The 17621-nt window shown below is 28.8% G+C and overlaps 3 protein-coding genes and 1 long non-coding RNA gene across 7 annotated transcripts; 2 read left to right on the plus strand and 2 right to left on the minus strand.

Annotated features, from left to right (window-relative positions):
* Positions 1-174: 174 nt before the first annotated feature.
* On the plus strand, positions 175-1369 carry LOC101209904 (probable WRKY transcription factor 43). Its single transcript, XM_004134270.3, has 2 exons — positions 175-996; positions 1149-1369. The coding sequence occupies exons 1-2, from the start codon at positions 650-652 to the stop codon at positions 1345-1347; spliced, it is 546 nt and encodes a 181-aa protein (XP_004134318.1). The 5' UTR covers positions 175-649; the 3' UTR covers positions 1348-1369.
* Positions 1370-3127: 1758 nt separating this feature from the next.
* On the plus strand, positions 3128-4152 carry LOC101217321 (desiccation protectant protein Lea14 homolog). Its single transcript, XM_004133796.3, has 2 exons — positions 3128-3455; positions 3639-4152. Exons 1-2 carry the CDS (start codon positions 3250-3252, stop codon positions 3889-3891), a joined length of 459 nt encoding a protein of 152 aa, XP_004133844.1. The 5' UTR covers positions 3128-3249; the 3' UTR covers positions 3892-4152.
* A 341-nt stretch (positions 4153-4493) lies between these two features.
* LOC105434813 lies at positions 4494-6163 on the minus strand. 4 transcript variants are annotated; one of them, XR_004215656.1, is made up of 3 exons: positions 5964-6163; positions 4982-5825; positions 4494-4858 (listed from the first exon to the last, which is right to left on the minus strand). It is a non-coding gene; the product is annotated as an uncharacterized LOC105434813 (long non-coding RNA). The 4 variants fall into 4 exon arrangements; XR_004215658.1 differs by lacking the exon at positions 5964-6163 and having other exon boundaries at positions 4982-5158; positions 5366-5957; XR_004215657.1 differs by lacking the exon at positions 5964-6163 and having other exon boundaries at positions 4982-5185; positions 5366-5957.
* Positions 6164-7467: 1304 nt separating this feature from the next.
* WRKY18 (WRKY transcription factor 22-like) lies at positions 7468-8675 on the minus strand. The gene is made up of 3 exons (NM_001280665.1): positions 8251-8675; positions 8037-8147; positions 7468-7942 (listed from the first exon to the last, which is right to left on the minus strand). Exons 1-3 carry the CDS (start codon positions 8673-8675, stop codon positions 7468-7470), a joined length of 1011 nt encoding a protein of 336 aa, NP_001267594.1.
* Between the last annotated feature and the right edge of the window lie 8946 nt (positions 8676-17621).

Raw genomic sequence — 17621 nt, forward strand, 5'->3', positions numbered from 1 at the left:
AATAGAAAACAAAACTTATTTATGAAAACCTATCCAAACAATTTATAAATGTTTGAGAGAAGTAAGCCCAAGTGGAATGTTGTTAATTGTTAAATACTGTTAAGTGAAGTGGTTTAACTCCTTTGTATGGTAGGTCAACAGTATTTTTATTAACACTATTATGGTTAATGGTAAATATTATTTTTCGTAAGGTTATTTGTAATTCAAGACTAAATTAATTGTGGTGTACTTTTTTTTATAATTTAATGTTTAATGCATATTGAACTTTAATTTAAAAAATGGTCTAAAATATTTGGGTTAAATTATAAATTTAATAAAATCATGTTTAATTTGATCTTTCAGCATTTACTTTTTGTCAAAATTCAATATTGTGAATGACAGATTTTTAAATTTTTGAAAAATTATTAAATGTAAACTCATTTAACACAATATTGTCTATTCAAATGCCATGGATCAAATTTTTGGTTTAATCAAATTAAATGTTTATCACAATTTTAAATTTTCTCCACTCAAAAAATAAAATAGCTATGGGTTTTTAAAATGGGAGTTGAAGTAGTTGAAATATAGTTGGCTTCCCTCATCTCTCTCTTTCTTTATTAACTCCCAAGTTTCAAACTTCCCAATTTCTTCTTTCACAACTCACCAACAAATGGAGGAGGAAAACCACCAACTACAACACCCACCTCCGTTACTGTTCCCGTCGTTGCCATGTTCAGATCCTCTTGCAACCTCTCTAGAAATCGATTGGATCGCAGTTCTCTCTGGCCAAGAAGCCACAAGAGACTTACCTCCAACATCATCGACTTGTGAGTCATTGGAAAGGAGAAGGGACGAAGAGAAAAGCAATCAAAGGAAGAAAGGTGGTCGACAACGGAGGAAGGCCGTCGGGCGTCGAAGGTTTGAGTTTCAAACGAGGAGTACTGAAGATATTCTTGATGACGGATATCGGTGGCGCAAGTACGGACAAAAAGCTGTCAAACACAGCCTCCATCCTAGGTATATACACATAATTCTTGGTCAAAATAGTTATAGATACCAATAGAAGTATATACGTAGGTGAGATGATATATATGGGTAATTTTACAAATTATATATGTAATATTGATTTATAAAGTACTTAACAATAGAATTTTTTGTGCTTGGTGAAGGAGCTATTACAAGTGCACATATGTAACATGCAATGTGAAGAAACAAGTACAAAGGCTATCAAAGGACAGAAGCATTGTTGTGACAACTTATGAGGGAATTCACAACCATCCTTCTCATATCCTCATGCAAACCCTAACTCCTCTTCTCAAACAAATCCACACTTCCTTTCCACTTTCTAAGTTATTTATGAATTATTAATAACACACACATATTATTTATATGTTTTGTTTGTTTTCTTATAATTGCTATATGTATATATATATTTTATTAATTAAGAGTAATCAATTTCATTACTTGATTTGTATCCAAATAGAATATTTATTGATAAATTATTCAAATTAACATATGTTAATATTAATTATAAACTAAGGAGATTTTTTTTCAGTTTTAATTAGGTTTAAGTCCATTTGACAGGTATGTTTTGAAATGTTACATTATTTACATTATTATTATTATTATCCTATTATTTATTTTAATACTAAGATAAATAATATGATAACTATAATGGTAGCATTGATTAGAATAATAATTAGGTATATAGAAGCAATTTTAAAAATAGTAAGAGGTAAAATATTAAAATTATTTAAAAAAATTATCCAATTTTTTATCCTACAACTTTTTTAAAAAATTGAAAAAAATATAATATTCGATAAAATATTTACGTGTAATTAATTTTATTTTTAGTGGTTTGGTAAATAGTTTCTTCCAGTTTTTTAAACTTCTTTTTTTTCTCTGCTATATTTATAAATAATTTTTTTCTTTTTTTTTTAATTTATCGTCTATCACAATTTTTCAATAATTAATTTATCTAACAATATGGACGTGGGTTTATTGTTTTTATTTTATTGTCAATGTTGTTGTTATTATTATTATTAATAATGTATAATTAATTTATCTAACAATATGGACGTGGGTTTATTGTTTTTATTTTATTGTTATTGTTGTTATTATTATTATTATTAATGTGTGAAAGTTGGAAGTTGCTTTAAAATAAATGCTTTCTCACCATAATTTGTGGTTGTGAACATCAAACTTACCATAATTTTTTTGTCAAATAATAAAAATGCTCGTTTTAGAAGATAATTTGAAAATCGAAAAAAATATATATTTATTTGACTATAAACCATTTAAATTTTATCATGAAGTCATTTTCATATTATGTTAGATAACATAATTTGTAAGGTAAAGACACACTTATTCATTTGTCAATATTAATTTTTCTATAAAAAACAATTTAAATTCAATTCAAACTATATAAAAACTTAAGAATACAATCACTTTAAACCTATGTATCTAAAATAAAACATCATTTTATTGATATACAAATATGGTTGAGACATTTCTTGATTATATGATTTAAGTTGTAGATTTAAAAAAAGTATTAAGTTTCATAAACTAAATCATAGCTTAAAAGGGCTAAATTTAATTAATACGTTTTCCTTTCACCTTTTGCATATATATTAAGTTAATTTTTTATAAATTAGTTTTATAATTTGGGCATTTATTTAATTGGTTTAGTTTTTTCCTTAATAGTGAAGATTTATTTTTTTTAAAAAAAATATATATTTTAATTGTTATCGTTTAATTTTGATTTCTAAAATTTTGGAATATTTATTTCCATCTAATTATATGAAATTAATAATTAGCAAATTATCGTGACATAAGAAAAACAATTATTTTATTTTCTAAAGACATCAATGGTAATAAATTGATTAAAATTCCATCTTTGATTTGTATAACATTTTAAAAATTAATTTCCATATTGCAAGGTTTCTAAAATGCATATTTTAGCTTTTATATAAATTGTATTTTTCTCCTTTTTTTATATATATATTTTATATATTTATTATTAATAATTAGTGTCACGTTAATCAAACTTTAAACACGGAAGCAACACGTGCGAAGCGTAAAAATCGTGTTGTCCATTCAAAAGTCTACACGCAATTTTCTCGACGCTCTCTCTATATAAATACACAACCGATTCTCTCCTCTTCTTCAACCTTCGATCCATATATTTCCATTTTGCAATTCCCCAAAATTTATTTTGCTTTGAATCTCTTCATCTTCTTCCTATTCTCTGCAAATCTCTCCTAGGCGCGAATGGCGAATTTGGTTGACAAGGCAATGAACTACGTCTCAGAGAAGGTGGCCAACATGCCGAAGCCAGAGGCCTCTGTCACAAACGTCGATTTGAAGGGTCTAAGCTTTGGTTCCGTCGAGTATTTGGCCAATGTCTCCGTCACCAATCCTTACAGTCACTCCATTCCTATCTGCGAGATTTCTTACATTCTCAAAAGCGACGGCAGGTTCGTTAATCTTCACTCACCTCTCTGTTTTCATTATAATATATAATTAAGTCAGTTAGGTCAGACTTTAGAATCGATCTCGATCTGGTCAGTGCAGTAGGATAGGAATAATATGACGTTCATCTATCTGCTGGAAGAATTAAATGTATGTTATATTGAGATTGTATGATGATGAATGTGTAGAGATATTGCGACGGGAAAAGTTCCAGATCCAGGATCTCTGAAAGCGAGTGATTCGACGATGTTGGATGTGGTAGTGAACGTACCGCATTCCGTACTAATAAGCTTAGCGAGGGACATAGGGAGAGATTGGGACATTGATTACGAATTGCAGATCGGACTCGTCATCGATCTTCCGGTGATCGGAAACTTCACGATTCCTCTGTCTACAAAAGGCGAGATTAAGCTCCCTACCATGTCTGACGTTTTCGCTTAGCTAAATTTATCATATATATATATATAATCTGAGGTTAAAATTTCTAAATCACGTCGACCTAAGTGATCGATAATAAGGTTTCTTGTTAGCAAGATCAACTAAGTTTGTTGTAATTTATTTTCCTTTTTGTTACAAAATCATATATAGTGTATACACAGTATTACACAACTGATCTTTATCAATTCTGTTTCAATCTTTTTCATGTATCATTGTAATATCATATGAATCATCATTATCTTCCTCTAACTTTTATTTTTTTAAGAAAATATGTGTATACAAGAATTTAATCTACGTGAGTTTTGTTATTATATTTACTCTATAATTGTATTGATGTAAGAAACAGAAATTTTTTTAAAATCTATTTCTTGTTTAAACACTTTTAATTTTAAAAAATGTTTAACTAAAATTAGAGATATATTTAAATGTAATTTTAGATTAATGGTATATTATTATCTAACTACTTTTGTAAATATAAAGAAACATTTTCATTGTTAGGTAAATTTGATAAAATATTTATTCGCTATAGCAAAAATTTATATTTATTAACAAACATTTGTTTCATACATTCAATCTACAAATAATATATAATAAACACTAAAAAGTGTTGAAAAATGCTTCAATAACATTTACTATTGACTATATTTGCATCAATAAAGTATAAAGTAAAAACGACAATTTTCAAGATTTGTTTCGTAAAAAGTAATTTTAATAAATCAAACTCACATCACCCAAATTTAAATTTAGTTAGAAGGAAGCTAGAAGCTAAATTTAATATATGGTAATCTTTAATTTTCTTTTTTTTCACAAATTTCTCTAAATATTACTTTAATTTAAATATCTTATTAAAAATAATAAAAACAACAATAAAATTAAAAGGCCTTAAGAGATAGTGCAGTAGATCACAAAGCGGAGAGAGCAAGAGTTTGCAGTCCTTCGGGTGTCAAGACACCACCAAAGAAAGAAGAACCTACACAAGGAAGAAAAGGTTTTTTTTAAGTGAAGAAGATACCAACTACGAATTTCAAGCATTTGGTTCCAACTTTTAGCAATTTTATGATACACAGAACGAACTCTAGACAAGCTTACTCACCCCCACACCTCTATTTCCGGCTAAGTATTTCACAACTCTGCCGACAGTTTCAACATCTTGCTGATACCTCTTGTAGTAACATTTTCAATCAAAGCCATGCTGCTCTGTATACAGAATCTGACGTGCATCCATTCCCAATTGGAGGAATTCCTCCTGTTATGAGGACTTGTTCCAATCCTTGTAGAGCAAAACTCAAATACGTAACTGAACAAAAACCAATATAGTGATGCAATTACTACAGACAACAAAAGCGAATAACGTTTATAAAGCAAAGCCACTCTCAGAAATCACAAAGCCAGAACATCTGCTAATTGCTTCATGCAAGTTCAACGCATGCTGATTCCAAATTCTTAAACGACAAAAAGAAAAAAGTGAAGTAAATACCTGACCCAAAATGGTCCAAGGTGCAAAATCAGGCATGGGCTATATCCTCTCTACTTTGAAATTGCGACATGGACGACGGAGTCAAAGGAATTGATAATACTGCTCTTTCGATTTGTAAAAGCACTTTCGATTTTAGTTTTTGACTCCTTTTGTCTGGAGTTAAGTTTTTTGTGTTCCTCTTCCTACTTTTTCATTAATTCTCAACAAAAGTTAGGCATTTGATTATCGGGAAAAAAAAATTGGGTGTAAAAGCTATGTATATTCCCCTCAAAGCTCTAATACTAAAACTCACAGGTTGAGAAGTTCATATGAGTGAAATTGTATCGAAAACTTCCAATAGTGATGGCTGATGAATTCTGCTCTAAGCTAAATTTCAGTACACCGCCAGCAAATTTTCTCCACAAACAGGTAGAGCTATTTGAAGGATACAACCACGTAATAAACTCGACAAACAACAGAGCTACTCCAAGAAACGAAACGAAACAAATCAAGACCATAAAGGAAAAATCAGAAGCTAAAACAGAAATTTTGCACTTCCATGAGGTGTTCGACAAAATGCCCCAAAGAAAAGTATTGGAATTTAACAAGAAAGCTTTACCTTAACCGAATTTGAGTGAGTGCCATTTCTGGGTATCTTCCAGAGAATCCATTGTAGATTAATAACATCAGCAATGCAAGAGGGTGTGTTTTGAGCAGAAATAGAGAGAGTGGATTGAGTTTGTATGTTTGGAAAGGAAGGGTTTTTGCTTTTTCCAAAAAGCCAAAGCAACAAAATGATGGTTTCTCCTTTATTCACTACTTTTGTCTTCACCATATATATATATATGTTTGTGTATTTTAATTAATCTTTCATATAAATACTATATAGAATTATGTACTTTCTTTTGGATACTCAATCTCAATTCAAGATTACTAAAGTGTATCCAAAATTTCTTAAATTTAACAATTTTGCTTCTAACTTATAAAATTAACAACTAATTACTCACCACTTGTATGTTTGTTATTGTTCTTGTACTTTAAAAATATGAACATTTGGTCACTTTTTCTAAAACTCAAATACAAAAACGATTTTAAAGTATAGAGTAAAAAAGTGTATAATTGATAAAAATATTTCAACTATTTTGATAAACACTTGGTTCTAATTGATCGTTTTTATTATGAAAAAATCAACATGGATTGTTTTTGTCATTTAAAATAATATTTCATTATTTTTACTTGTTCTCTAAATATTTAGTTATATTTAAAATAAAATTAAAAAACAAACAAACAACTTCTAATTAAGTCATTTTATTTTTTTAGACATGAAATCTAATTAGCACTTTTTATTTTTAAAAAAAATGCTTGTTTGAAAAGCACTTCCACATACATACATCCAAATGAACAAAGAAACAAATATTGTGAATTGAAAGAGTAAAAAATAAAAACAAAATAAAAGTTAAATCGTACATAAGAAACAGAATCTGTCTATGCAAAGAAAAAAACACAAATGAAAATTTTGGATTCAATTATACACAATATTGATATTGAATCTCTACCATTTATCTTTACCACTATGACCACAACTGGCATCAACTACAATGAAAAATTCCAAATCCTCTTTTTTTTCTTTTTTTTTCTTTTTTTCTTCATCTATAAACAAAAGAAAAAATCTGATTCTCCACCATCACCACCACCACCATTGTTGTCCTCGGACAAGCATTTTGGAAAAAAGAAGCCAATATTCTTAATCTTCCTCCTCCATACCCATTTTCTCTTCTTCAACCTCTGCTTTTAATCTCTCTTCTAATTTTCCATCTCTGTCAACGCCATCTACACGTCATTCATTCATTGCTTGATTCCACTTCTTTTCTTTTAATTAGTCAACCCCCCCTTATGTTGTTCATTCCTTTTTCCCTAAAAAAATTCTCACAAAAACCCACTGCATCTTCAACTTCAATATCACTGTTCTTCTAAAATTACAGAGAAAACAAGACGAAATTTACTACTATCTTGCTCGCTCTTTCTCTTTCTAAAAACACTGTTAAAATCTTTGCTCTAACATCTTTGATTTTACAGATCTCTGTTTGGAGAATGATTATAAAAAAAAAAAGTTGGAAATTAATTTAACAAGGGAGTTTTACAATTTCGCCGTCTGGATTTCCGTTAAACAACCATGGAAGGTCGAAGTTGGCCGGGAATGGATCGGAAAAGCAGTCGTCGGTTATTGGGCTGTCAAGTTCTTCAAAACCCACATAGAAATCGTCGTTCACGATCAAATCGGAGATTCCCAGATCGTCGTCTTCTTCATCTTCGGCCATTAATAATTCCTCTTTCTCTTCTTTGCTCTCCGTGATCGTACTTTGTTCTTCCGACGAGCAGACCGGTTGTTTCGGGTCGAGTTTTTCAGATCCGGACGCGGTGGTGGACGGTGTGATGGGTTTCTGACGGGTGGAGCCGGCGAGAGAGTTGCGGTGAGTAGGCGCCGGGTGGTTGTGCTCCGCCGTGTAAGTGACTATGAACATTCCCGGGTCGGATCTGTTCCTCTCCACTTGTTTTCGGGCCATGCAACCCTTCGAACTGCTACATCTATAATATCCCCTGTTATTTTTTAAAAAAGCACCAAAAATTAGTTCTAACCCCAAAATCAAAACCCTAAAAAACCCTAATCTCAGAGTTGAAATTGAGCACAAACCTTGGATATGGAGATCCTTTAATGGGTTTTTGTCCATATTTTCGCCAAGCCCAAATATCCGAAGACAGAGACTCCGCCGGAACTTGACAAACCTTCTTCAGCTGATTCTTCCTAAAAAGAGAACCAAAACAAAAGATCGATTAGCTAAAAGAAATACAAACAAACAAACAAACACACATCCAAAATGAAGAAGAAATGGAAGAATCTTGCTCACCGGCGTTTGGATCTCGGAGCAGAAGCAGAGGTTGAATGGAGTTGTTTAGGGAGATGGGTGCTCTGTTTCTGATGAGTCAAAATTTTAGGAGCCGGAGGAGAAGAAAGAAGCGACGGAGCAGGCGGTGCAGGAGGAGGCGGCGGAGGAGAAGGAGATGGTTGAGATTTAGGGAAAAAGGGTTTGAAAAGCTCATGCAATTCTTGAGTGGAATTACAATTAGAGGGTTGAAATGGATCTTGAAGAGAGAAGAAATGGTTTTTCATTTGATTGTTGGTTAGGTCTCTACCAAAAGAAAAAGGGACGACAGGGTTATTGGAAGAAGAAGAAGAAGAAGAAGAAGAAGAGGAAGCGGGAACAATGGTAGCAGCAGAGGGCGCGGCGGAGTAACCTCTGACGACGGCATGAAGATCCCAATCGACTTCCATTATCAAAAGACAGAACTCTGCTCTGAGAATCTGTACCTTTGTCTCTCTCAACTTCTTCTCTTTGATCAGTTTCTTTTTTTTCTTTCTTCTTTTTTGGTTGTTTTGTTCTAAGAGAGAAAAATAGAGACAAAAGAAGGCGCTGACTTTTGGTGATAAGGGTGTAATGAGTAATGAGTAGGAAAAGAATTATATATAGAAACCAAAATATTGAAGAGATACAAAAACTCTTTTTTTTTTTCTTCCCTTTCCCTTTCTTTTTTATGTTCACAAATCCTATTGCTAGAGAGAGAAATTTATGGCTATGCTTTTCCTCTCTTTTCCCTCTCTCTCTCTCTCTCTTCTAAATTATAAAATATCCATCAACTTTACCTTTTACAACCCTTCCATTCTCAAAAATACCCCTAAACCATATACTAGTTTCATTCACAATCTCAAATTTCATAACCTTGTGAAGGGTAATTTTGTAAGATAAAAGAGTATTTTTTTGAAAACAAAGGTAAAGTTTGAAGGGAATTCTTTTTTGTATATAATTTAACTTTATTTGTAGAGGGAGAGAGAAAGAGACAGGTGGGGTGGAGCCATGGAGCCGTGGAGCCGTGGAGAAGGGCATCTCTATGCCATTCTTTTTTCTTTTTTCTTTTTCCAATTTCTCTCTCTAGGAAAAGAAATTGTTTTTTTTTTCCTATAATAAATAAAATAGACATTTAATAATTTGTTGATATGAAGAAAGTTTTTGGATTTTTTTTGTGGGGGTTGACTTGAGAAAATGTCAAAGGCCCAAACCCAAATTGTTAAATAAAGAAAAAAAACAGAGAGAGAAAGAAAAAGAAGAAGTTTGATATTGATAAGTGTGAGGGTCCACACGCTACAATCCAAGCTCGTGATCGTACAGACAAAAAGACTCGTTTTTTCATTTTTTTTATTTTCTTTATCGTTTTTTAAAAACCTCCCTTTCTTATTTATTTGCATTTCCCATTTTCATTTTTTCTTCTACGTTTTACTTTACAACAAAATACTTGCGTTTATATTCGACCGACCTCTTCTTCTACAAACATTTTTTAAAATAGTAAAATAAGTTAAAATGTTTAACAGTGGTAAGAAAAATTTTAAATTTTATTACTATCTGTCAATGTATATTATTAATAAAATATGAAAATTTGAAACTATCGACAAAATAACAAAACCTTTCAAATTCTCTACATATCGTTGAAATTATTTATAAAATATAACATACAAAATTAAATAGACAATAAAAAATTGGATATATTTTGTTATATTTTTTAATAAATAGATTAATTTTTTTTGTTATATATATATATTTAATTAAGTGATGAAGGGTGAGTGGAAGTAGTGAAAAGTGGAGCGCCCGTATCAATTTAATTGGAGACAAAAGGTGGTGATTTTATTGGTGGGGTAATGGTTGGTAAAGAATTGGGATTAAACTTTTTCATTTCTCTTTTTTTATTTGGAATCTTTTTTTTTTTCAATTTAAAAACACAAATACATTCATACCTTACATTTTAAAAGTTATATAAATTAATAACTTTTACCGATCTAAACTTTGAATTTTGACAAATATATCAATTTATATTGTCGAACGAATTTTATTTAAATATATCATAAAATATTTATAATCGTATCAATTAGAGTTTTCTTCCATATTTTGTATGCATAAGATATTTGGTATTTACAAACTATATATATATATTATATTTTTATTTTAAAATTCTAAAGTTAAGATCATGCAAATGAACAAATATATAGTTCATACAATATATTATGAATGCAAACTCAAGGTTGTGTAATACAATTGGACTACAATGTAAGTGCTTTTTTTCATTTGTACAACACTTACAAAAAAGTATGTTTTGACTTTTTTGTTACTTATTATTTTTTTAAAGAACATAGGAGTTATGAATGCCTTTCATGACCATCCCATTGGGTTTCATAATTGATTGAAAACCCAATTATGAGTTTAAAAAATGTGTAGAGATCCTTGTTATGATACACTATCATTTTTCTCACAAATTAAACCCTCCCTAAATGAATGTGATTATTGAAGGTAAAATTATATTCCATTGTGTAATGTATATAGTTAGAATAAATACATCGTTATACAGTTGGTGAGATAGGAAAATCAAACCGACAATATAAAGATTAAGTTAAATTAATGCACTTTTGAATTCAAACATAGAGCAACAAAATTCAGTCATATTATTACTAAATGTCAAGGTTTCCAAAATTTGATCAATTAATTTAACAAGCTCTTGATATTTTTGTTTGTCAACCCAAAGTTCAAATCATGTATTTAATTCTGATTTAATACTCTTCAACACAAAAAGTCACTATGAGTGGTAGCCCTCTACCCCATACATTAAGCAATATATTTGTACATAAAAATTAATGTTTTCCATAAATACACCAATGTAAATTGAGGGATCTATTGAAACTATGATAATGTAAAGTCTAAAAGTATATTATTCACTTTTTATTGGTCCCATAAATAGTTTCCTTATTTTGGAATGTGATGGATTTCCTCTCTCTATCTCTCTCTCTATATATGTATATATATATATATTTTGTTAATCCCTTAATAAAAAATTTATTATTAGCTTTTTAGCCTTTAAAATTTTCAAAACTTTAATTAGTAATTCACATATAAATACACTCATATATTCATAATTTCCATATTTTCTACGTATTCAAAAACAATTTTTTGTGTGTATAATTTGAAATTTAAATAGACTATATGAATATATAAAAATCAAGTAATTAATTGATATTATTTTAAAACTAAATGAGTATTAAAAAAAAAAAAGCTTAAAATTGTTGTTTTTCTTATATTAATTGAAAAAACAGGGAGGTTAATTAAGATTTCCAACCATTTAATTTTACCAATTATAATATATTTTGACCATTTTTTACTTAATATTTGGTTCTAATACCCAAAAATCAACAATCATAATAGTTTTGACTAAAATAACAATGGTTTTCTTCACCAAGAGGCAAAGAATGTTGTTTGTATTTTTATCTTAAAGACCAAATAAATTTACTTTACTTTTCTTTGTTATTATTCTTGAGACTCTTATTGCTTCTACTGACTTCATCAGTTTAATTTTTCCTTTCCATAATTCCAATTAACCTTTTATTTAGTTGTTACTTTATAATTATGATATAATAATTCAACCAAATGTTTAGTTGCAAACTAACAAGAGAGAATATATTATTACAAACATTAACATAATTAAGTCCATGCATGCACAATAGCTCGTAGAACGATATTGAACAATAACAATAACGATGTTCGTAATTTAGTTAAAGATATATTAAAGCACCGGTTCTACTTAATCAATATAAATTATTTTATTTTCTAAAATGTATCCATTTAACTTTGAGAATTATAATTAAATGAAGATAACTTATAGAGTGTACATACTCGACTTAACCATACCTTGGTAAGATAATTAGATATGGTTGTTCAATATCGATTAACAATTTTATCATCTTATAAGTTGCATGCATGCATATAAATATAAACATTTGATATGGTTAAGAATTATGAGTATGTACTTTCAATCATTTTAATTATATTACTTAAATTTCAAGTTGTTTGGATGAACATCGTATTGATATATATATAATATATATTTGATGAAGATTTAGAATATATCCTTCTAATTCTACAACAATAAACTTTTAGTAGACGATGATGAAATAAATAAATAGATAGATAGCGTATGAATACTATGGAAAGATAGATGATTGATCGGAGAAAAGGAGACATGTTTTTATTTATTTATTAACTTATTTATTGGTGTAATGATCTTTTGGTTGATTGGGGAAAGATTCAAAGCATATTTAAAGTGTAAAATTAGAGAACCAATTGCTATTTCGTGGTTATTATTTTTTATATTTGGACGGTGACGTTTGCAATGCTTCTTCTTCAATCCTCTCTTCTTCTTTTTTTCTTCTCAAAATAATTCTTTTAATTAAATTCCATCTTCTTTTAATTTCTAGACTTATTCTCATCTACATTTATAACTCCATCAAAATTTCAAAATATCTATTGTTGTAATATTTTAAATAGATTTTTTTTTTAAAATAACGATACCGTTATTATCAGTTTGACCATGTTTAAATATATACTTCATTTCTACGTTAGCTCATTCTTACGAAAACTCTCAAAACTACATTATTAATTCATATGTCGTACTATTGTTGATACAAATAATAGAAACAAAAAAAAAAATTTAAGCCAACACAATGTTTGAGACATTTGATTTTAAAAAAATACAGTGAAAATTTCAAAGCTCTTAAAGTGAATAAAACTAAAATAACAATGGACTTGTACTATTCTCTACAAGATCAGATCTTTCATTATTCATATTGTCACTTGCCGTACTCAAATACAAATATCGAATATTTCTTTAAGTTCAACAAATACGAAACGAGTCGAACGATCAAACATTTCATCGTAGAAAAAGTAAATAATAGACGAACATTCTTCTTTTCTAATAAACGTGTTAATATCTATATATAAAGCTATGATCGGATTGGAATTGATGCTAAAACAATTTTTTAAAAAGAAAAATCTTTTTTTTTTTAACACACACACACACACATATATATATATATATATTTATTTATTTATAAAAGTATAGATTTTGAGAGAAAAAAGAAAAAAGAAAAGAAAAGAAACAAAAAAAAAAAGGAGCACTCGGTTGGGTGCGTAAGATGCCGGAATCCGCAAATACTATGTTGAGGCTGAGGGTATTATAGGGCGTTGCTTGCAGATTCGGCAAATAGGATTCTGCCACGTGCGCCCACAGGAGCAGCGAGTAGAAGCGAACGATTTTGGTAGTCGAGGAAGTGGGGGGCACCGAGATCGGACGGTGGAGAAGAGGTCAAAGGTTGGACCTTGTGTGGGTGGAGAGGAGCGCGTTTATTTGACGATGGGATGACTCCGCTTGGACAGCTGGCACATTTCTTCTCTCTTTCGCGTGCCTTTGTTTCTCATTTTAAAGGGAAAAATAGTAATGTAATTAAATTTTTAGATCTGATTTTTAAATCTCAGAGTCTTCGACCGTTGGATTACATTAACGGCGCTGATGTGTCACTTCTTTCTTTCTTTTTTCTTTATTATTATTTTGTTTCCTGAAAAACAAAAAAGAGGTTATTGTGTTTTGTACATTTTGTACCTTTAAATTTGATTACCAAATTTTAATTTTTTTTTATTATATTTGGTTGTTTTTTAAAATAACCATTTTGGAAAAAAAAAAAATTTCTCAAATTTTAGAATTTGGTTTATTTTTTAACACATGGGTAGAAAAAACTAAAAATTTTAGAGGACTTAATTTTCAAAACCTAATAACCAAATACTTTTTTTTCCTCTTCAATTTAATTTTTATGAATTTGTATATTTCAACGTTTTTTATTTAAATTTAATCTTTTCAATTGGTGAAATTTTTTATAGTACAATGGATGTTAAAATTAAGCAATTGTAAATATAAATTATATAACCATTCAATTAATTGGTAAATGTTTGGTCATGTGGAGAAAAGTATCTTTAGAGAGGAAAGTTTGGTTTTTTTTTAAGTTTTTAGATAAATTAAAATAAAATTTCAGGTTTTTCCCTCTACCATTAACATTTTCACTTTTAAAAGACTTGTTATGCACAAATATTACACATAGAAGTTTACCAAAACTTGCATATATAAGAAAGAAAAAAATCTTTACCCATCTAACCATATTCCAACTATATATAACTTAGTATTAATAATTAAACATCACACAACTCAACCGTTGTAAATTTTTATTATTAATTTTAAAGTTAGAAGTTCCATATAATGACCACATATTGTTTAAAAAACACGTACTTTCATTAGATTCAAAATATTTTTTCGTTACATATCAAACCAACTATCAATGCTTCCAAGAGTATATTTCGCTAATAATAATAAGTTGATACCATCAAGTATCAAGTCTCTAAACTTTCATTTACATATGTATTTGTATTTGGTTTCTAATTAACATGTGCGACTTTAAAAATTTTGCTTTTTAAAAGAAAAACCCAACAATTTGTTGATTGAAAGCCAAATTCTCAAAAGAAATCATAAATTCAAACTATATATTTGTACCCAATCTATTAAATTAATTTTTTTTTAAAAAAAGAGTAAATAAAGATGAAATAGTTAGAAACCATAAAGGAACGTGTTGGGTGCACCAAGACGTGCCTGCCACGAGTCTACGCATAGGTATGGGACTCGGCCCAATTACTCTAATTCCACTCCCCCATTATTATTATTATTATTATTATTTATTTTCTTTTTCTTTCTTTATAATAATAACAAATAATAATAATATTAACAATAAATAATTAATTGTTTCTGTCATGTTAAAAATAATCAAAACATAACAATTTGAAGCTTTAAAAAAAAATATATGCAAAATTTGCAAACCCATAACTATTTGCCAGTAAGAATGATAAGTAGGCACGAAGGCTTTGAACAGTTTCTATTTTTATTATTATAATTTTCCATTTTATTTTATGTTAAAAATATTATTTACTAATTGAAATATATTTTATTCTCCAAGTTTATTAAAATAACCAAACTTTTAATTCTATTATAATAAATAAACGTAGTTAAATTAATTGAATTTTTATTATAATTTCACATATTGTGAAACAAATAAAAGAAATTGGTAAATTTTTGAGAAAAATGTATGTAAAGTTAAGAATAATATGAATAAATTATACAAAATTGGCATATACTTTGGGAATATTAACACAATTTTTATTTGGAATATTTGTGGGGATATTAACACAATTTTTTTTATTGGAATATTTGTCTATTTATTAGATTAAAAAGAAATAGAAAAAATATGCAGATTTTTTTCGGAAAAAAAAATTATTGAAGGGTTCGAAAAAATTTGGATGTTGATCGAACGAAGTAATGCACTGAGAATGTGATGATGTGATATTTGAGATTATCTTTTTTCTTCTTCTTTTCTTTTTTATATTTTGTTCACGTTTTTAAAGTACTATTTTGATTCTTTCTATTTTCATTTCACTCTTACATCTCAATTAATTACTATCATCTAATTTTAATTTTATTCTTTCTGTTTTCGTTAAATTTCACCAATATTCTCTAACATATTTATGTATTTTATTAAGAGTATGATATATCACGTAATTAGTAGTTTGATAATACGTAACATTACTTTGTTCATTTTATTATAGAACTTAAGATGAAGTTTAACGAAACTCAAAAAATTTAATTTAAATAATAGAAAGACGAAGGTAAGGTGAGAAAAACTAATAAAAATGAAACCTTACTTTAAAAACGAGAAAGTGAATAAGAATATTAGAGAAAAGTATACATTATTTGAACCAAAATTTAAATAGATCGTTTTGATTTAATCGAATAATTCCATGTGCGTTTTTACTGTAACGTTATTTGAATATTAGAAAAGTGATATTTGTTTTGTAGGTTAAATCTGAACTCTGGACTTCTTAGTATATTTTAATCATTTAAACTCTTTTAAAAATTAAATAAAATATTTACAATTGTTTAAAGAAAACGAACTTTTTAAGTTGAGTAATCGTTATCGCGCTTCTTTCTTTGATATTTACATGCATTATGAAAGGTCAATGTTAAATGATAATGAAAAAGAATGACAAGATTTTTGGTGGGTCGACTTTTTCTTCTTCTCATTCCTTTTTTTTCAAGTGATATATATTGAGAGGTTGGTCACAAATAACAATACTGCATCAAGTCTTCGATTATTATACAACTTCCGTCCTTTTTAACTATGCCACCAATTTCAAACTGGATGACAATTTGTTATATATAGTTCATTCATTAGTTTGAAGGAATGTACGTACGATAATTCTAAATTGTGTCTATGTATATCTTATCTACTGTTTTTTCGTTTGTCACATCTTACCACATCAATCAGTATATGATACAATATGAACAAAAAGAGAGTGATGCGATCTATAAATTAAAGAGACGATGATATATATTTCTACGTCTTTTTTAAAAGAAAAGATATGGAGCCCACGAGTAAGGTAGTGGTGTATAGGTTGGAATTATTTTGCATTATCTTTGAGATTGTATTTCTTTTGTTTAGGATTAGTCTCCATGGAATGCACATGATATGATCTTTTGTAGTTGTGGTTTTAGGGGGAGAAGTGGTGAATTGGACCATTCTCTCTCTCAATTAGGGGTGTGGAGATTGGGATTGTGGGTTTGGCACAAACACATTCCCAATCCCAAGTGATGGAACCATTTTATGAAACCACCAAAAATGAATTAAAAAGACAAAAGAAAAAAACTCACCTTTTGCTAAATTTAATCGTTGTACTTTTAATAGATTTTAAATTAGTTTATACGACTAAGTTATATGATTAATTTTTTTAAAAAAATTAAACACGGTGTGTATTCTCTGTTGTAAACTAGTTCTAAAAGATATTCACATTTTGTCTTTTCAGTAAAGTAATTTGTTGTTTTCACTCACTTCAAGCAAACTAACTATAACGACTAATTATAAGATTTGTTACTTAATAAAGAGCTTGAAATTGATAACGTGAACTTAGTTCAACATAGTATAATTAATACTAACGTGACTTTTCATCACTGAAGTGTGAGGTTTGATCTTCCATCGTCATAATTGTGGTATTCAAAATAAACAACTTCAAAAGACTAAAATGAACTAAAGAAAAACAACCATAACTCTCCATATAACTTTTTATGCATGACACATGGACTTCAAACACAAAAGAACTTTGCACCTCAAACATGAAAATATGAACTAAAATATGAACTTCTTACCTTCTATCTCAACTCGACGTCTCAAATAACACTCATTGCATAGATGAAAAGAACCTCACCAATCCACCACAAAAGAGAGAAGAGGGAGGAAGACATTTTGGTTTGATCATAA

This window comes from Cucumis sativus, chromosome 3 (assembly GCF_000004075.3).
Source record: "Cucumis sativus cultivar 9930 chromosome 3, Cucumber_9930_V3, whole genome shotgun sequence".
Taxonomy (NCBI): Eukaryota; Viridiplantae; Streptophyta; class Magnoliopsida; order Cucurbitales; family Cucurbitaceae; genus Cucumis; species Cucumis sativus.

Bases quoted from the DNA above. Each gene is read 5' to 3' on its own strand.
- LOC101209904 (XM_004134270.3), top strand. From the start codon at position 650: ATGGAGGAGGAAAACCACCAACTACAACACCCACCTCCGTTACTGTTC. The intron at 997-1,148 runs GTATATACACAT...TGCTTGGTGAAG, and splicing joins AAACACAGCCTCCATCCTAG to GAGCTATTACAAGTGCACAT.
- LOC101217321 (XM_004133796.3), top strand. From the start codon at position 3,250: ATGGCGAATTTGGTTGACAAGGCAATGAACTACGTCTCAGAGAAGGTG. The intron at 3,456-3,638 runs GTTCGTTAATCT...ATGAATGTGTAG, and splicing joins ATTCTCAAAAGCGACGGCAG to AGATATTGCGACGGGAAAAG.
- WRKY18 (NM_001280665.1), bottom strand. From the start codon at position 8,675: ATGGAAGTCGATTGGGATCTTCATGCCGTCGTCAGAGGTTACTCCGCC. The intron at 8,148-8,250 runs GTGAGCAAGATT...TTCTCTTTTTAG, and splicing joins GCTCCGAGATCCAAACGCCG to GAAGAATCAGCTGAAGAAGG. The intron at 7,943-8,036 runs GTTTGTGCTCAA...AAAAAATAACAG, and splicing joins AAAGGATCTCCATATCCAAG to GGGATATTATAGATGTAGCA.